Below are 20,750 nucleotides of genomic sequence, written 5' to 3'. Positions count from 1 at the left end.
AGTGGTTAGAAGTTATCCTCCGTGGAATCAGACTGTCCTTATTTTAATCCTTGCTTAGCTGCTCATTACCTATGTATTAAATGAGTTATTAAACATCTCTCAGCCTCAGTTCCTTCTTCTGTAAAAGGAATACCGTAATAGTACCAATTTCAGAAGTCACTGTTATATTTACTGTGAAATTAGATAATCCATGTAAAACATTTAACACAGTGCATGGTTCATGGTAAGGGCTCAATAACTGCTAGTTACTAACTTTTTATGAAATATTCATCTTGCAATACTTTCTGTTTGTGGAAATAAATGAAGACTCATCAGATGAGAAAAGCAAAGGCTATTTTTATTCTGAGCTTGCTGTAGAATGGAGTCGGCCACCACCACCACTTGCATTTTGGCAGACACTCAAAGGAAAGCAGATGAGTGGGAAAGCTTTTAGTGGGAGGGGAAGTTCTCAGGAAGGCCCTGATTGGAGGCTGTTGGCAAGGGGTAGTTCTAGGCAGGCTAGCTAGAAGCCAGGCATCCCATGTGATTAGTTTGGGGTGCATATTTGGCTTTCTCTGTTGGGTACTAAGTCAGAAGCAGGAAGAAAAAATAGGGGAGCTATCAGTTATTTAGCAAGTCCCGGACATTTGGAGCCGATTATTACAGAAGTTATTGTCAGCAGTCTAGCTTCCTGTAAGACTGACATAGCAGCCTGGCTTCCTGAGCTGTTTATTGTAGGTGAAGGGGTTGGATTCCTGAGCAGGTGGCTGCAGGTTTTGGGTCAAAGTTTTATTTTTATATATGGTCTGATCATCATCTGTTTGCATATTCAGCCTCTCAGATTCATAAGAAAACAAGTCAGGATTTAATTTCCTTCACTGAATGCGGCTTTTTAATATCTCAGAATAATATTAAATCTGGGGACAATTTAATTAACTCAATTCATTTGTTTACTTTGATATAGTGGTTTTAGATGTTATTTCAATAAAGAGTCAATTAAGAGTCAATTTAGGGGGCATCTGGTGGCTCAGTTGGTTAAGCGTCTGACTCTTAATTGCAGCTCAGGTCATGATCTCAGGGTCATGAGATCGAGCCCCAAGTCAGGCTCCACACTCAGCGTAGAGTTGGCTTGAAATTCTCCCTCTCCTTTTATCCCTCCCCCCTACCTCACAAGCTTGCCCTCTCTCAAATAAATAAATAAATCTTTGGAGGAAAAAAGAGTCAATTTAGTTCCAGTGGGAGATTCTATTTGGATGATGATAGTAGCTAAGCTTTATTTGCAAGGTTATCAAGAATATCGACTGGAGAAAAATGGATTGTTTTAGTTTTTTAATAGATCACTTATTTATTTGATTTAAATATTGATATTTTGTTGATATAAACTTATCCAATCAGCATCTTGCAAAGTACATTACCTTCCACTAATCAGTTTTATACATAAAAAAGGCTTAGAACAAATATAATTATAGATATCCTTTCTACCTTAATCATCCTCTTCAATAATTCTTTGCTCATTAAATCAGAGAAAATTCTAAAATGCCTGGCAAAGTTATTTTTAGAAAGGGACCCATTTCTGACATTTCCCTCCAGAGGCTCTAGAATTTCAATTTATGCCACCAAATAGGATAATTTCATAAAGACATTGACATTATTTTTTACTTTAAAATAGATTTTTGTTATTTTGTTCCTAACTTTATTCTTTTATAGTTTGGGGGGGACTATTTGGCCTCCTTGGTTAATAATATAGCAGTTTTTTTATATGTATGGATCTCAGAATCTTTCAAGTTGCTTAACAATTAACAGTGACTTATTTGAAGATTCTCACTCTTGTTGAACATCCACTGCTATTTTGTATTTATTTCCTATAGATTTGAAAGAAAGGACTATGATGTCGAACACATCACAGATTAGATTACTTGGAAAGAACAGTTGAATTTCCACCATTATATAATTTCTTCTTGATATGTTTCAGTGATAAAAGAAGAGGAATTGCAAACCCGGCATCTTAAGGCATTTAAAAATTATCAAATTATTTTAAAATAAGACAACCTCTATTTATATAATAGTGATATCATCAGATATATAGTATTACTAAAATAACTATCTGTCCTTGTTCTCAATCTTAAAACAGATTATTATAAATCTCAGAAATAAATTTAACCATAAATGTGAACATATAGTTATTTCTAAATTTTATGGTGGAATATGTACCAGTCATAACATAGTTAAATTAGTCATTTTATCAACTGTCTTAACTGCCTATTACATTTCTATAACTAGAATCTTTGATAGGGTTGTTCTTTTGGAAGGTGGCCAAGGAATGTGCTTATTTGCATTTTGTTTTTAAGAACCATAATAGAAAGCCATAAAAACTCATACAAAGTATGCTAGAAATTTAATGTGGCATCCAGAGCTCAGAACTAGAGTTTGGACTCAACTTCTGTAAAAGCGTGTAAAACACATGCGATTCCAGGGAGGGGCAGGAGGATCAATTTTCTTCCCTGTGTAAAAATACTACATATGCAAGATTTAATCGCCAGAGTTAACTCATGAAAGACACAGAAGCATTACATAAACTAATTAAATAAAGACATTTGAAATCTATCCACTATTTTCTTTCTTATGCGTATATATTTTATTGCAGAAAGATTCTGTTTGGCTTGTTTATAAATCTGTCTGCTCGTATTTAATGTACTGTCTCGTTCTTTCATTGTGATTTATATTCTCTCCTTCTTTATAAATATGTCAAAGTATCTTTCAGACTACATTGTATCCTTTTTTCTAGTCCTTGGTGTGCAAATTCTTCTATTTGTTGTGTCTGCTAATACTCTTTCCAGTGATCGGTTTCCTCAAGAAGATATGATGTCCAGCTATAAGTTCATCTCCAGCGGGGGGTGATTTGGGGACTTATGCCACACACTCAGGATGTAGATACCACAGCCCAGTTTCATATTTGCTTCTGCTTAGAAGACTGGATGGGGTCTACCATATCTAGATGAGTTTTAATGAAAATATCTCAGTTGGGGATCATTTGAGCCAAACAGAGAGAATGAAGTTTGACTCTAGAGCTCCCCACAAGCTGAGGCACTAGATTCCTTTTCCACCCAGCTTCCTTGCAGTCTGCTAAGCAGGATCAGTAGCTGTGGTTTTTCTATTTCATGGAAAGGCCAGCTCCTTATGACTCCTGGTCATATGCAGGAAGTTTACAGGTAGGTCTTTTGGCTATGACATGCTTCATGTTTCTCAGAATCCCAGCACCCTGCTCTCAAGCATAATATCTGGTTTCAACATATCCATTAGCTGGGAAGACCTTATAACTTAGCATCCAAATCAGGGCACTTCGAAAATTGGAAGGGGACATTGTTTGAATTACTCAGAAACAACAGGTACAAAGCAAGGCAGTCCTTTTCAAACCAGTACGTGTGTGGTAAACCTATAGTCACTCCAAGGTGTGAGCTATTTTGGCTTCTGCTCCCGCTCACTACTCACTGCCCCACATTTTGCATTTCTTTATTTCTACAGTGTGGAGATTTTCCTGTCAACTTCTAGCTTGACGGTACATCCCAAGCTTCCACTGTTAGAGTTGATCCATGTGTCTGTGTTAGGAGCAAGGGGTCCTTCCAATATCAACTTGTTCTGAAAATTTGTTAATTTCTTTAATATAAGCAAGTCTTCCTACTCCTTGTGAAATCCAGCTGAGTTTGTTAGCTATTTCCCTATTATCATAATCACACTTACTGGAATCCTGGATATAAAGATGGTAAATAATTTCACCCTTTTTCTCCCTTGAAATGGTTGACTGAATTTTGCCTTATATTATATGGTTTCTGAATGTTCATCATTCCTAGGGTAAAGCAAAATAGTTCTTTTATTTCTCTCCAAAGAATCAGACTAGTATTTTGAACTTGAATTTACTACTGATATGCACGATGCTTAATAATACTTTATTGTTATTTGATGTCTAATTACAGCCAGCAAAACTACTTTGGCAGTAGAATTCACACCTAATTGCTCATTACTCAGAATCAGGATTCCACTCTATGGGAGTGGGACTAGCAAAAGCCAAGAAAGCTCTGAATAGACTGAAGTACAAGAAAACTAACAGAAAATGACACCCACACATGCGAACAAAGCAGGCCTGTTTTTAAATCTGAATTAAGTCAAAACGGGCAGGAGGGTTTTGGCCTGCAGTAGAAATCTAGTGACCAGAACTGGGTCCCAAGGTGGATGATCTGCACACATCAGGCAGAGTCCACACATGTGCTGAGTTTAGACATTCACGGCACAGCCACAAATTAAATGAGGCCAAGTGGGTCATGAGCTCTTAGAGTAGAGGCTATTGGAGCACATTCATTGTGTTCAGTTGCCTCTTCAGTCCCCTATATGTTGTCCATTCCTTCAGACATGCATGTCTTCCTTCCGACAGGATCCTCTGTTATCCTCTGAAGACTCTCCAGGCCCAGGCAGAGCACTCAGGACTGGCAAGGACAAACTTGTTGCCAAGGCAGCAGTTGGCAATGAGCCTCCATTAATACAGCTCGGCTTTATTGCAACTCTGGTAACTGCCTTCTCTACCTCTCCCACTTCTTCCATTCCAGCTTTTCCCTGCTGACCATAATCCAGCTTTTCTTCCTGCTTTATATTTCTAGCTGGGCACTCCTACCATCAGCCCATCCTGATGGGTTTTGTTCAACAAAGCTTTTTACTTTCTTACATTGAGGAATGGCCCAAACCCTATGTGTTACACTTCTTGGCTTCATCTTATGAAGGTATGATTTAGAGCCAAGACCTGAAATAAAATAGAGTCAAAGTTTTATTTACTCTCTTAACAGAAGGAAATATCTTCTTTTTTCTTCTAAGTCTTTTGATTACTTAGAAAAATATCATATTTCTGGGGCACCTGAGTGGCTCAGTTGGTTAAGTGTCAGATACTTGGATTTGGCTCAGGTCCTATTCTCATGGCTCATGGGATCAAGCCCCGCATTGGGCTCGCCGCTTGGCAGAAGTCTGCTTGGATATTCTTTTTTTTTTTTTTAATTTATTTATTTGACAGAGAGATAGCACAAGTAGGCAGAGCGGCAGGCAGAGGGAAAGGGAAAGCAGGCTCTCTGCTGAGCAGGGAGCCCGATGCGGGGCTCGATCCCAGGAGCCTGGGATCATGACCTGAGCTGAAGGCAGCTGCTTAACCAACTGAGCCACCCAGGCGCCCCTGCTTGGATATTCTGTCCCTCTGCTCCTTCCCCCACTTATGTTCTTTCTCCCCAAAAAAAAAAAAAAAAAAAGTATCATATTTCCGATTGTGACAATACAGTTACTGCTTCTCTGAGTTTCATAATATATTAACCTGAACATTGAAAGAGAAACTGTACATCTAAAGCAAACACACAGAAATGACATAGAAACACGCTTGTGTATCTCACCTATCTTACATATTTTAATCACACACTCTGGAAAATTCCAATGGGTGTCACTGTTCTCTGTCCTGTCTTTGACTCCCTAGCCTACCTGCACAGGTTAGGATTCCTTGACAAGTCAATTTATGCTCCGTTGAACAAATATTTTCTTTTCTATTTATTTTATCTCAATACTTATCTGTTTTCCTTATCCTGCCCAAATCAAATTGTAAAAGTTATACCTTCACCAAAAATATAAATCTTAAGCCTTTGCAGAGTATTCAAAGTAAGTGGTCAATTTTAACTGCTGTTTAACATCTTACCCTTAACTTTCTGGTGACCTCCAAATGCTAGTAGTTACAGCAATACACCAAGATATTTCTTGTCTTGAGCCTTTGTGCCAGCTTTCTTTTTTCCCTGGAATGACCTTTTTTTTTAAAAAAATTACTGAGCAGTATTCCATTATATGGTATTCCATTATAAAAACTACCATAACTATTTACCATTTGATGGGCATTGGAGTTATTTCCAGTTTGGGCTTATCATGGACAAACATTTAAAAAAAAAAAAACTGTTGTAAACATTTGCAAGCATGTCTTTGTGTAGATGTGTGTTTTCATTTCATCTGGGAAAGACCCAGGAGTGGGATTGCTGAGTCATTGGATAGTGTATCCTTACCTTCAGAAAAAAATTTAGAACTGTTTTCCAACGTGGCTCTATTACTTTGCATCCCCACCAGCAATGAATGAGAGTTTCAGTTGCTCAATATCTTCGACAACACTTGGTGTTGTCAGTCTTTTTAATTTTGGATATTCTGGTAGTATGTAAACTAGCATCTCATTTGGGTTGTAATTTGCTTTTCATGAATGATTAATACTATTGAGCATCTTTTCATATGCTTGTTTAGATTCTGAATACAAGTTCTTTCACAGAGGTTCTCTGTATAAGGTTCCATTCAACTAATTCCTCTCACTATTCCCTGGGGCAAGAAAGATGTGCAATAGTCCCTGAAGCCATGCTGTCAACGCTGGACGGCTTTTCTCCACGTCTCAGGAGAGAGAGTAAGTTAAGCCACAGTTATCTTGGATTTCTCTACCTAGCAGCTGAACTAGATACCAATCCATCATAGTATCTTGCCTGTTTCTTCTTACCCTCCTGAAGAATTGGGTGAATTTCCTTCTAATAGTTGATATCAAAGTCAAAGGAGTTCGACTTGAAACATGAATGGAGTTCTTGGTGGTGGGGAGAGTGATTTGCATTAATGTAGGGGGAGAATTACAAGGAAGAAAATTTTAGTTCAGAACAGGAAAACTTTTTTTTTTTAAGATTTTTGTTTATTTATTTGACATAGAGAGACAGCGAGAGAGGGAACACAAACAGGGAGAGTGGGAGAGGGAGAAGCAGGCTTCCCGCTGAGCAGGGAGCCCGATGCGGGGCTCGATCCCAACACCCTGGGATCATGACCTGAGCCGAAGGCAGATGCTTAACGACTGAGCCACCCAGGTGCCCCACAGTAAAACTTTCTAACAAAGAGCAAAATTGCTCATGTGGAAGGAAACGGCTGGGGAGTTTAGTTCGGTTGTGGGCTGGCATTTGCTAACTATGTGATCCTGGACAACTCGCCTAAACTCTCACATTCTGTCTCCTGATGTATAAAACAGGGATAGTAATTTTTGGTATCTCTACTTCAAAGGGTTTTTGTAAAGATGATATGAGATAACATATGTGAAAATTCTGTACAAATGCAATAGAATTAGTAGGAAGAGCCATTAGTGATACAAATAAAAAATAGGTGTAGAAAGTAGCATTGGTCAGCATTCAGCGTGCTGCCTCAGGAAGAAGGGCACTTCCTGCCTCCTGAGGTAATATTCGGGCAGAGGCTGGACAACCAGCCCTTAGCATGTTGTGGAAAGGAATCTGTTGGACAGAACCTCCACCATCTGGTCTTTAATGTTCTTTCCAAGTCTAAGCCTCTGTATCTGCGCTATTGTCAATCACTGTATGCTTTTTCTGGTCCTTTGGCAAAGTGCTACCGTCAGTACCCAAGGAAGCAGGGACACGGTATAAAATAAGAGGTAGTGAGATATTTTAAGTACTCTAATTGTGAAAGCTGTTCATTTAATTTCTACCACCTCCTTCGAAGCACTATTAGTGAATAGCAAGTAGGATTCAACATTAGTCACTTTTAGGAACACTGAGCTAAAGTTGATCCTTGTTAAAAATAAGGCATGGACTTAATTTATGGACACAGACCTCACATTTTGGAATCCTTGGGAGCAAAGATTTCCAGGGTCACTGGTATTTTTCATAAAGTTCTTAGTCTGATAGAAGCTATATCTGAGTAAATCAGTCATCAAGCAGCAAATAAATGCATAAGCTAAATGAATGATGTAATTTATAAAATGAATGAATTTATAAAAGTATAAATTTGTATTATGCACAAAGACATGGACAAATATTAAGGGGGGGAAATAGGATATTTCAGATACATGAAGTTTAGTAATTTTTTAAAATTAACATTGTTAGGAATAGACATTTTGGGAGTTATCAAATATCTGGAATGTTTTAAAATCATTTATATTCAAAAAATTTTCAAATATGTTTAAGTTAATAAACTTCTTCCTTTAACAATATATATTTGAATTTCTACTTTAGAAATAATTTGGTCATTACATAAAGTTAAGAAAGGAGTATACATTTCTGTAAAAAGAAGAAAATGGGAATTATAAGAATCATACCACTAAATGTAACCACTGTTAATATTTTTGGACATTCCTTTCTACAATATACATACATATACCCATATAAATACATAATATATACATACATACATACACTTTTAAAATGGGGATCCTGCTTTCATTAAATATTTTTTTGAAAATCATACTGTAATAGTTTCCTAATAGTACACTCTATATTTTATATCTAACATGTTTAACAGTATTCCCTCCCACTGAACATTTGGGCATAAAATGTGGGACTTACTTAATCATCTAAACCAGGAAAATTCCATTCCGAGCTCTTTCATGTGTATTTTATTCCCCAGTGCAATGTAAGTTTGAGTTGGCTCAGATCATTGAGGTCTTTTTGTATCAAATCCAGTTGTCTGCAGACAGCTAGATTGTTGTGGCCCTATCTATCACGGTCCTCCACCTCCTAGCCAAATATGGCCATGGTCTGACAGGCAAGTCTTCCAAAGCAAGAGGGGAAAGCAAACCATGCTGCGTTCTAATGGATGCCACACACTCCCAGATTGTATTAGGCATCAGGCTGGTCACTGCTTTTTTTTTTTTTTAAAGATTTTATTTATTCATTTGAGACACAGAGATACAGAGAGAGAGAGAGAGAGAAAGCATGAGCAGGGAGAGAGGCAGAGGGAGAGGGAGAAGCAGGCTCCCCGCTGAGCCAGGAGTCCGATGTGGGGCTCGATCCCAGGACCCTGGGATCATGATCTGAGCCGAAGGCAGACGCTTAACCATCTGAGCCACCCAGGCGCCCCTGGTCACTGCTTTAAGAGGGATGTTCTTTTAAGGTAAGTAATTCTTTACCAGAAGTCTTTTTTTTTTTTTTTTTAAGATTTTATTTGACAGAGAGAGCACAAGCAGGGGAAGGGCAGAGGGAGAGGGAGAAGCAGGCTTCCCACTGAGCAGGGAGCCCGATGCGGGACTCAATCCCAGGACCCTGGGATCATGACCCGAGCCGAAGGCAGATGCTTAACCGACTGAGCCACCCAGGTGCCCCTTTACCAGAGGTCTTTATCTGGAATCAATCTTGGATGCAAGAAGTTGAGGATTCAATGTTGTACTTTCTACAGAGGATATTTTAAGAAAAACTAATTTGATCTGAAAATGTAGACTCAGAAACACCAGCTGGATAAAATTGTAAAGGAAAAAACTTAAGAATCCTATGTCCCTTACATTTTAGGAAAAATCAACCTCATAACTATGTAAATAAGACAGATCTTAATGGCTAGCTAAGCTAGGCCAGCAACATAACAATCCTAATGAAAAGTTAGAAATGCAGTTGGTAATGCGAACACAGAGGGCTAGGTGGGCTGGGAACCAGGACTGAGGGAGAGGTTCATGACCTCCCTTTCCCACAGCCCACAGCTGTCTTCTTCATTCCTCACAGAAGTTGGATGAGGCCTCTACCATTAGGACAAAGACTGGGTTCATACCATGAACCTATAGCCACTTCCAAATAACTTAAATGTCCCACACTCAGACCCAGAGAGTGCAGAGCTACGATTCTAAGACTTCTTCCTCAGATGAGCCTTTAATGTGGAAGTGAGCCACATCTTAAGATGCTGCTGCCCCTTAGATATTTTTTTATTTTGTATTTTATTTTATTTAAATTCAAATTAGTTAACATATAGTGTATTATTAGTTCCAGGGGTAGAATTTAGTGATGCGTCAGTTGCATATAACACCCAGTGCTCATGACTTCAAGTGCCCTCCTTAATGCCCATCACCCAGGTACCCCATCCCTCTACCCACCTCCCCTCCAGCAACCCTCAGTTTGTTCCCTAGAGTTAAGAATCTCTCATGGTTTGTCTCCCTCTCTGATTTTATCTTGTTTTCTTTTCCCTTCCCTTCCCCTATGATCTTGTATTTTATTTCTTAAATTCCACATATGAGTGAAATCATATGATTTTTGTTTTTCTCTGACTTACTTTACTTAGCATAATACACTCTAGTTCCATCCACATCATAGCAAAAAGATTTCATTCTTTTTGATGGCTGAGTAATATGCCATTGTGTGTGTGTGTGTGTGTGTGTGTGTGTGTGTATTACATCGTCTTTATCCATATGTCGATGGACTTCTGGTGCTGCCCATTAGATATTATGTTAATTTGATGAAAGCAGTTATAAGCAAGGATGCAGAATGTGTGACTGGCATGATTCTAAGGGGTCAATGGGCGAGAATAAGGAAGGGGGCACATAATAATTAACACAGAATACTTGTCAGGCACGTCTAAGAGCATTATACATACTAATCCATTTAAACCACATAGCAATACCAAGGAAATTTTATCATTATAAAATATATTTTATTTCTGATTATATTATGCTAAGTAATTTTTGCCTGTCAGTCATTAGACACAAGTGAAGCAGAGGAAGACCTAATTCTTGATTGTATTGAGTTGCATCTTGAATAGGGAAGCATGTAAAAAGTAGTTTAAGAAGGGCGGGTAGATAACTGCTTAGAGGGGAAGGAAGACCTGAACAGCTCCAAGTTACCAGGCTGCTCCTTTACATTCTGAGAGTGGGTGGGTTTTGGCTTGCAAAAGGTGAGTGATTACCTTTTTACCCTCTACATTTAGTGCCTTTCTAGAACAGCTGCTTCCCCCAGGTTATTCCCCTCTTTTAGAATGTCACTGGCTACTGGCTGAAAGTTTAGATAAGCAATATAAACTAGAAGCAAAAATGTTGACTTTTACTTACAAACAAATCAAGAGATTAGAGAATGCTATTACATGGGAGGCGAATAAAAGCAAACACTGACAGAGGCTTCCAGAATGCTTCACATAGATTAACACATGGAATCCACAACATGGCCCTGTGAAAATCCCCACACACAGCACAGGGAGGTTAAATAATTTACCCAAGAACACAAAGCTCAGACATGTTGAAGTCATGATTCCAACCTTCCAAGTCTGGATCTCGAACCCACACCCTTAATCACTGTTCCCTGAGAAAATCAGTTCTCTGCCCACCCAGATGTGAACGCTTGAACACGTCACTGCGTTTGTTTCTCTGTTTTCCTCTCCTTGATTTACCCCCCTTGGTAAGTCGTTTGAGAGTGAAAAATGATATAACATATGTGACTGTGTAAATAATACTACAAGGTGTTGTTTTTCATTGTTTTCAGCGTAAAGCTCTAGCAGTTGGGAGATCTCCCTTAAAAGCCAACATTGTATTGGTACTTCCTTTTACTCCTGGAGGAACTGCGGCACTGACTCTGCAGCTGGCTTCAGTGTCTACCTCACAATGACACCCGGGAGGTGAGCACTGGGCTGGAGATCCCTCACCGCTCCGATCTACTGAAGGGGCAACTCTAAGTGAGGTGACGCATGGTGCTGCAGCCAGCGTGAGGAGCGTGGTTATGCCCTCTCGGTTCTGTGCTCTTCTTCTCCCGGTTGTTTTTATTTTATTTCATTTATTTTTTATTTTTATTTTTTTTATTTATTTGACAGAGAGAGAGAGCACAAGTAGGCAGAGCGGCAGGCAGAGGGAGAAGCAGGCTCCCCCCTGAGCACAGAACTTGATTCGGGACTCGATCCCAGCACCCTGGGATCATGACCTGAGCCAAAGACAGACACTTAACTGACTGAGCCACCCAGGTTCTCCTTAATTTTTGTTTTAATTGAAGTATAGTTGACACACAATATAAGTTTCAGGTGTACAACATGATTTGAGAAGTATATACATTACAAAATGCCCACCACGTTACCTGCAGCTTCCGTCTGTCACCATACAAAGATATTACAATATTATTGACCAGATTCCCTATGCTGTATACTTCATCTCCTGGTTCTTTTTATTTATTTTTTAAAAGATTTTATTTATTTATTTATTGTTGGGGGAGAGGGAGAGAGAGAGAGAGCTCAGAAGCAGGGGGGAAGGGCAGAGGGAGAGAGAGACTCTCAAGCAACTCTGCACTGAGCAGAAGCCCTATGTGGGGCTCGATCTCACGACCTGGAGATCATGACCTGAGCCCAATCCAGAGCTGGCCACTCAACCTACTGTGCCACGCAGGTGCCCCAGTACCTCCTGGTTTTTTTTAAATAGGTGTCCTGAGAAAAATAAAAAATTAAAAAAAAATAAAAATAAAAATAAAAAATAAAAATAAATAGGTGTCCTGGCACGTCTGAGTGCTGGGGCCCCTGTCTTTGACCTGCTGTGCCACACGCTAGGGCCCAGCAATGGGGAGAGATGGTTCAGTTGTGCGGATGGCGCGCGGGGTGGGGGAGGGGGGGAGGGAGTACACTGGGAAGGAATAATCTAGAAGCACCACAGATATAACTTTTGCTCTTTTTTTTTTTTTTTTTAAAGATTTTTTTATTTATTTATTTGAGAGAGAGAGAATGAGAGAGCAAGCACATGAGAGGGGGGAGGGTCAGAGGGAGAAGCAGACTCCCCGCCGAGCAGGGAGCCCGATGCGGGACTCGATCCCGGGACTCCAGGATCATGACCTGAGCCGAAGGCAGTCGCCCAACCAACTGAGCCACCCAGGCGCCCTAACTTTTGCTCTTGACTGTGATTAACTCACTCAGTCAAAAGCAAAATCACAGCAGTAAGCATGTGAATCACAGAAAAGTCCCTTAAAAATCGTTTGGCAATTGGTATAACACTAAAGATAAACAAAAATTAAAGAATATATGTTTAAACCAGAATATTAACCTAGACCAAAAAAAAAGGAGAAGATGATCCTACCTTCTTCCTGGTCACATGCCTTCTCAGTTATTGTAACAGTTCTGACAGAGGAAATGAATTATCATAAAATAATAACCAGACCTCCTCCCAGCCAAAGGAAAAGATAAAACCTTCTAGATTCACAGTTTTCATTGTTCTTAGAATTTAAAACTTTTGATTAACATTCTGATGATGAGATTATCTATTTTTTAGGTAGTTTCATAAATAAAACTATAATGTATATAATTCTTTTTTATTTTTATTTTTTGTCCATTTTTCTTTTTTTTTTATTATAATGTTATGTTAATCACCATACATCATTAGTTTCTTATTAAGGCCTAGAGTTGGTTTTTGAACATTGAGAAAAAGCATAAACCCAATATCCTGGCATAAACAATTATTCTTTAATTTTTCTTATTTTTAGTGTTATATTAATTGTTAAATTTTAAATGATTCTTCTATGATTCACATGCTTACTGCTGTGATTATTTTTGACGTTCACTATGATTTTGGTTCCTGTGAACTGAGATTACATTGGACAATTGAGGCTTTTTTCAGACTGTAAAAATAAAACATTTGCAACAGTCAAATGTGAGGAAGACATACTGCTTCTATTTTGGAGAATTCCGGTAGAATTGGTCCGGTTTCTTTTTTCTAAAAGACAAAATATACTTCATTGTTTACTTACCCATAACCATCCCAGTTATACTATTTGGGGCAGGGACCGTGGACCTTGGGGAGTGTGAGGGATATGAAATCAGGGCGAGTTTGGGAAGTAACATAAATGGCTCTAATAATATATGCAAGCTCTTAGCATTTGATTCTATTTTGGAAAAAAACAAGTTTAATTCTAAAGAAAAAGCTTGTCATGTGTTAGCTGAGTTCTATTTAAAGATCCTGGTATTTTTAATTATAAACATAGTTCTCTCTGCTTCTATGGTCCTCAGCCATATGAATATGTTGTGCAGAGAGAAGACCACCAGATGCAAAGTCAGTAATGTAATAAATGGATTAAAAATACAGAAAGTAAGTTGTCTGATAAATCAAATAAAGTATATTAATACAGGTTCACCACCCCTTATATGAAACTCTTGGGTTCATATGTGTTTCAAACTCTTTTTTAAACATATGCCTTTTATCAGGCACATAATAACTTTATCAGGGTTTGAGGAAGCACCCTATAATCAAACCCATTAATATGTTTACAACAAAATACAGAAATATTCACACTACGTGAAATAAATAAAGACTATGAATAAGCTCACATCATTTCGGGCAGGTTTTTCTGTCTGATGAGTTTACACCAAAATTAGGAAAAAACATTTAGTCTTCAGAATTTTTGCATTTTGTAATTGAAGGGACAATAGACCTATAAGGATGCCACAAGGCAAAATATTATATTTTTCTCTAGTTATAATCTGTGTGATGTCCAAAATAAAACACATATTTTAAAAGTTACTGGGGATTTTTTTAGTGCAAATTCATTAAAAGGGGGAAGAAATAAATGTCAAATTTATTTTTTCATCCAATTTCAGATATGTTGAAATATCTTAGAATAAAAAAATGCAAAGTTATCTGGTATTTTTGTAAATATTGACATTTGAAGTAGAGCTGTCATACTGCTTTGTAACAATGTTTCTAATGAACTCTAAGTAAAATATTAGACTGATATCTACCATTACCCACTTTACAAATACACAAATTATTATGAAATAATATGGTGTCTGAGATTTGGCATAAAAATGCTAGCAAAAAAAAAGAAGTGGGGGACAAATGAAATAAGATTGGCAAAATATTAGTAATTGTTGAAGCTGGATAATGAGGGTCCACTAAATCATTCGATTTTCGGATATATTTGAAAATTTCCATAATCAAACGTTTTGTTGTTGTTGTTGTTTTAGTACAGATGAACAAGTTCCCCTTTAGCACTCTTAAATATATATATATTTTAATTTTATTTCTTTGTCAGAGAGAGAGAGAGCACAAGCAGGGGGAGCGGCAGGCAGAGGGAGAAGCAGGCTCTCTGCTGAGCAAGGAGCCCCATGTGGGACTCGATCACAGGATCCTGGGATCATGACCTGAGCTGAAGGCAGATGCTTAACCGACTGAGCCACCCAGGCTTCCCAGCACTCTTAAATATTGTGTAATTCTCTTTTCTCTTTGAAATTGCTTTGCCATTCCACAGTCCCTACATACTTTTATCTTCATGTAATTTTTAAGCTTGAAAATCTTGATCACCCTATCATACTTCTCTGCAACAATAGTCATATAAAGTGAATTTTGAAAAGTTATTTTCTATGATCCTAAAGCTCTGAGTACTACAAATGTTTCCCCATTTGAGTTTTTAATACAATCATAATTTGTATATAAAATAAATATATTACATAAGATGTATGCAGTTTTGATAAATAAAAGCTAAAATATTTTAGATTTACACATTTTCAGGAGAGATGGAACTGTGTTTTAATTTTTTTTAAATAAGTGTACCTCTATGAGATGCATATTATTAGTTACTAGAATGAGACAAGGTTCTAGTCTCATCAGTTCTATTCCCATTTTCAGGAATATGGAATATTTTGAGATATCCCTACTTTTTAATATTTATATATTTAGTGCTGAGAAACTGTTTACATTAGAAAATAGATACAAATGTGAAAAGTTTGTAGTAGCAATGTCATTTTGAAGTCTTTCCAAGTCATATACACATAAAAACTCCATAATGATCTATTATTAAAAAAGACCTATTATTAAAAGTTATTTTAAAATCTATCAGCTGACAAGTTAGATTAGGCTTTCCTTCACTTCTGATGAAAGCAAATAATTAGAAAACAGCTCAAAAATTAGCATCAGAATAATTTACTTTCATTAGAATAGTCATTAGAATAATTCACTTTCTCAGCACTAACGTCAATACTTCCAATTTTCCCTTTCCTTTGCCACCTTAGAATTGTTCATACCTGAAGCATGATAGACTTTTGTGAAAAAGGAGATGAGCCATTATTAAGATCTCTTGGGAAAGAGTGGAGATAAAGATCTGACCAATAATTCCCTTAAAATATCCACATCATCTTATCTCACTCTTTTTGAATGAAATTTAAGAAGTTACAAAAAGTAATATAGGTTGGTTGGGAAAAAAATGGTCAAATGAAATAGATGTTTATAATGTTAATGTTTATAATGTTATTTCCTCACCCCCAAATGTGAGCTCAAGTTTAAATGCCTGATTGGAAACTGGGGAAAAGGCCTACTCAAAATTAAGAGGCAAATCTAGTATGAAATCTGAGATGAGAGAAAGAACAGAGGACCAGAATTAACCATGGACAAAAGAAAAGAGTTCTTCACAGTAAATATTTTTCTTCTTTTAAATTTCTGCTGAATTCTAAGTTTCCATGGTGGGGAGTGAGATAGTTTATTCCAAAAGGCTAGGTTGGAGTAGAAGATGCAAATGTTCATGAATTGAGCTTAGCTAAATTCTGTAGATGTATGCCAAGATAAAAACAACAAACAGGTGAAGAGTTAGAGATTAACCAAAATCTAAGAGTCAAAAGTGAGTTATCAAACCTAGGCTACTGAATCAATAATCTGGGGCATAGAGAAGGAGCAGACACAGTTGATTTGGAAACAAATAGGGAGGATATGGATCGGAATTCCAGTGAGTGATTTATCTTCTAGAATCTGAGTACTTTCTAAACTCTAGAGACCTCACAAGTGTTTATTTGTATCTTGCTTTCATGAATGGCCTGGGGCACAGCCAGGGGTAATTTGTCCTGGTTTAATGGATTTTGACAGAAGTAGAATTCTAATAATTAAGAATCTTATCGCCTTGGGTTAAAGCATCTTGAATAGCTTTCTGTTAAAGTGTAAATGTGCCTGGAAAGGATGAATTATCAATCCTTAGCTAGAGTGAAATAAGGAGCCTTTTTAAAAAATTTATTTGTCAGAAAGAGAGAGAGAATGAACACAAGCAGGGGGAGTGGCAGGCAGAGGGAGAAACAGGCTCCCTGCTGAGCAAGGAGCCCACATGGGACTCAATCATAGCATTCTGGGATCATGACCCAAGCCGAAGGCAGACGCTTAACCAACTGAGCCACCCGGAGCCCTAAAACAAAATGTATGGTGGTGTTTCCCCCATTTGTCAAAATTTATTGTGTCCTTAAAACTGGCTCAATTTTATTGTATGTAAATTGCACCTTAATAATTCAAATGAAAAAAATCAAGCAAACAGAATGTTGCATCTTTCAGTTTTTAGGGTTGGAAGAAGAATTTTCAATTGAGGAAAAATTGGACTGAGTGGTTTTCAACTCTGCTTGAGTTTGACCTTCCCATTGAAATTTTCTCCTCAGTTTCTACCCATTCAACACTTTTTGAGGAATGTGTTGCTCTCACTTCTTAAAATGTTTCTCTCTTTTGACTTACAACATATTTTCATTTAAAAAGTTGGAAATGATTAAAAATTATCAAATCTTAAGGAATTTAATGTTTCTTTCGTATCTACTTTTCCCTACAACTCTCTCCCCTCAGATGTAACCATTTTTAACAATTTCAGTTTTTATCCTATCACACCTTTCCTTATGCAAATTCAGATATACATATCTTTTTTTTAACCAAATTGTATCATGACTAACATATTATTCTGAAACTTGCTTTTTTATTCAGTGACATATCACGTGTATCTTTCTACTGCTTATACATCCACTTCATTATTTTAAGTCTGAATTTTATTCTAGTGAAAGAATGTATCACAACTTTTAAAACCAGTCCTTAACTGATTTACTTTAAATTTGTTCTAATTCTTAACAATTTCAAAAATGCTACTAAGAATAGTCTTGAGTAACTATCCTTGCCCATTTTATATGAATATTTCTGCTCGAGAGATACTAAGAAATGGATTTACTGTGGCAGTGGATATGTGTATTTTTACTTTTTTTTTGATAAGTATTATTTTATACTCCTAAAAATAATATATAAGAGTATCCTTTTCTCCACTGTGATGTTTTGAATTTTTGCCTATCTGATAAATAAAAGTAATATCTTACTTTAATTTTCATGTCCCCATTCATTAGTAAGGTTAAATATTTTAAATTATGTTCACTGGCCATTTGTATTTATGTTCCTTCACTTGCCTGGTAAAGGATCCCAGAATATGCCACTTTGGCATATTGAATATTTTAAATTAAAGACACTTAAGAGGGGCACCTAGGTGGCTCAGTCGTTAAGCATCTGCCTTTGGCTCAGGTCATGGTCCCAGGGTCCTGGGATCGAGCCCCGCATCGGGCTTCCTGCTCTGCGGGAAGCCTGCTTCTCCCTCTCCCACTCCTCGTGCTTGTATTCCCTCTCTCGCTGTGTTTCTCTCTGTCAAATAAATAAATAAAATCTTTAAAAAAAAATAAAGACACTTAAGAAACAGCAGGTTCAAGAAAGACACCCCAACCCTCTTTTTTTCCCTGAAAGCAGGAGATAAAATTCCCATGTGATAAGTACCCTTCCTATACCAGAAAGAAGGAAGACATTCTTATTATCAGAGATGGGGAATTTGCGGCCAATAATCTGTACAAATAAACCTTGTTAAACTAACCCTTATCTTCCTACTTACTTCTTCACAATTTACTATTCTTAGCCCACATTCCTTTGTCTTGTCAATTCTTCACAAATGGGTTGTTTCTTTGTCTAAAGAGTATAAAGCCTCCCTGCTCTGGTCATTTCTCTGAATCTTCATTCTCTTGTGAAGGCTCTCCCATGTACATATAAAAAATTTCATGAATTTGTATCCTTTTCTCCCATTAATCTGTCTTCTACCAATTTAAGTCTTAGGCCCAGCTGGAGGTGCTAAGAGGATAATGGAGAAAGTTCTTGCCCTACACTGGTCATATCTGTAACTATTTTTTTCAATTACATTGCCTATAGGAGCAATTTGTTTATAAGGGATATAAATCATGTGTCTTACAAGTTGCAAATATTTTGTTTAGTTCTTGTACCTATAAAATAAGAGACTGGAATTTTGCTTGGCTTTAGGGGAGACTTAATACTTTATTACAAATTGGGAATTTAATGGTTTAAATAATGGGTTTCAAAGTACTTTTCGCTGCCACTGACCGCCAGTCACACTAAATACCTGGCCTGAGGCTGAGTTTCTCTCTCTGTTAACTAGGGATAATAATAACCTAATGCATGAAATCCTGTTTGATATGGTGTAGATGGTTCTGGAGATGCTCAAGAAGTGAAGTTATTTTGGCTGGACGGACTGACTGAGGGGAGGGATGGGAGGCGAGCAAGACTCAGGGCACTCGGAGGAAAGTCTATTACTACCACAACGGGGATGTTGGAAATTACTATTATGGACAAGGTCACCCAATGAAGCCTCACCGAAGCCGCATGACTCACAATTTGCTACTTAACTATGGTCTGTCCCGAAAAATGGAAATCTATTGTCCTCACAAAGCCGGTGCTGAGGAGATGACCAAGTACCACAGTGACGACTACATTAAATTCTTGCGCTCCATCCGCCCAGATAACACGTCCGAGTACAGCCAGCAGATGCAGAGATTCAACGTCGTGAGGACTGTCCAGTATTTGATGGCCTGTTTGAGTTCTGTCAGTTATCTACTGGTGGCTCTGTGGTGAGTGTTGTGAAACTGAATAAGCAGCAGACGGACATCGCTGTGAATTGGGCTGGGGGCCTGCACCATGCAAAGAAGTCTGAGGCATCTGGCTTCTGTTACGTCGATGACATCGTCTTGGCCATCCTGGAACTGCTGAAGTATCACCACAGGGTGCTGTATATCGACATTGATATTCGCCACGGCGATGGCGCGGAAGACGCCTTCTATACCACAGGCTGGGTCATGACTGTGTCCTTTCATAAATACGGAGAGTACTTCCCAGGAACTGGGGACCTACGGGATATTGAGACTGGCAAAGGCAAGTATTACGCTGTTAACTACCCGCTCCGAGATGGGATCCATGATGAGTCCTATGAGGCCATTTTCAAGCTGGTCATATCTAAAGTGATGGAGATGTTCCAGCCCAGTGCAGTTGTCTTACAGTGTGGCTCCGACTCCCTGTCTGGGGATCGGTTAGGCTGCTTCAATCTGACCGTCAAAGGGCAGGCCAAGTGTGTGGAGTTTGTGAAGAGCTTCAACCTGCCCATGCTGATGCTTGGGGGAGGGGGGGCTACACCATCCGCAAGGTGGCCCGCTCCTGGACGTATGAAACAGCCATGGCCCTGGACACAGAGATCCCCTTTGAATACTTTGGACCAGATTTCAAACTTCACATCAGTCCTTCCAATATGACGAACCAGAATACCAATGAATACCTGGAGAAGATCAAACAGCGACTGTTTGAGAACCTGAGAATGCTGCCCTATGCACCTGGGGTCCAAATGCAGGTGATTCCTGAGGATGCCATTCCAGAGGAGAGTGGCGAGAAGGACGAAGAAGACCCTGACAAGCGCATCTCAATCTGTTCTTCTGACAAACGAATTGCCTGTGAGGAAGAGTTCTCGGACTCTGATGAGGAGGGAGAAGGTGGGCACAAGAATTCTTCCAACTTCAAAAAAGCCAAGAGAGTCAAAACTGAGGATGAAAAAGAGAAAGACCCAGAAGAGAAGAAAGAAGTCACAGAAGAGGAGAAAACCAAAGAGGAGAAGCAAGAAGCCAAAGGGGTCAAGGAGGAGGTCAAGTTGGCCTGAGCAGACCTCTCCAGTTCTGGCTTCCTGCCAAGTTCCCCACCTTTCTCCCACAACCCCTCAGATTTTATATTTTCTATTTCTCTGTGTATTTATATAAAAATATATTAAATATAAATATCCCCAGGGACTAGACAGGAACCAGGGCCCTGAGCCCAGGGCACATGTTATGAGTGAGCTTTTCTAGTGGCTGCCTTGCCACCATCCTTCCCCAGTTCTTAATTTTGAACCATAAAGGGTGCCGGGTCTGGAAGGCATACTCTTAAGCAGCCATGG

At 38.4% G+C, this 20,750-nt stretch overlaps 1 protein-coding gene across 1 annotated transcript in view; it reads left to right on the top strand.

The window, feature by feature from the left end:
• The window catches only part of LOC116643268 (histone deacetylase 1-like), a 27,873-nt gene extending 7,123 nt beyond the window's left edge, over nucleotides 1-20,750 (top strand). The window contains 3 exon segments of the mRNA XM_032422029.1: nucleotides 19,043-19,337; nucleotides 19,340-19,950; nucleotides 19,953-20,750. Of these exon segments, the coding sequence (XP_032277920.1) occupies nucleotides 19,043-19,337; nucleotides 19,340-19,950; nucleotides 19,953-20,477 (1,431 nt within the window). The 3' untranslated portion in view covers nucleotides 20,478-20,750.

The sequence above is a fragment of the Phoca vitulina genome, unplaced genomic scaffold (assembly GCF_004348235.1).
Source record: "Phoca vitulina isolate PV1807 unplaced genomic scaffold, GSC_HSeal_1.0 scaffold25, whole genome shotgun sequence".
Lineage (NCBI taxonomy): Eukaryota > Metazoa > Chordata > Mammalia > Carnivora > Phocidae > Phoca > Phoca vitulina.
This window is presented reverse-complemented; position numbering and strand designations above follow the sequence as displayed.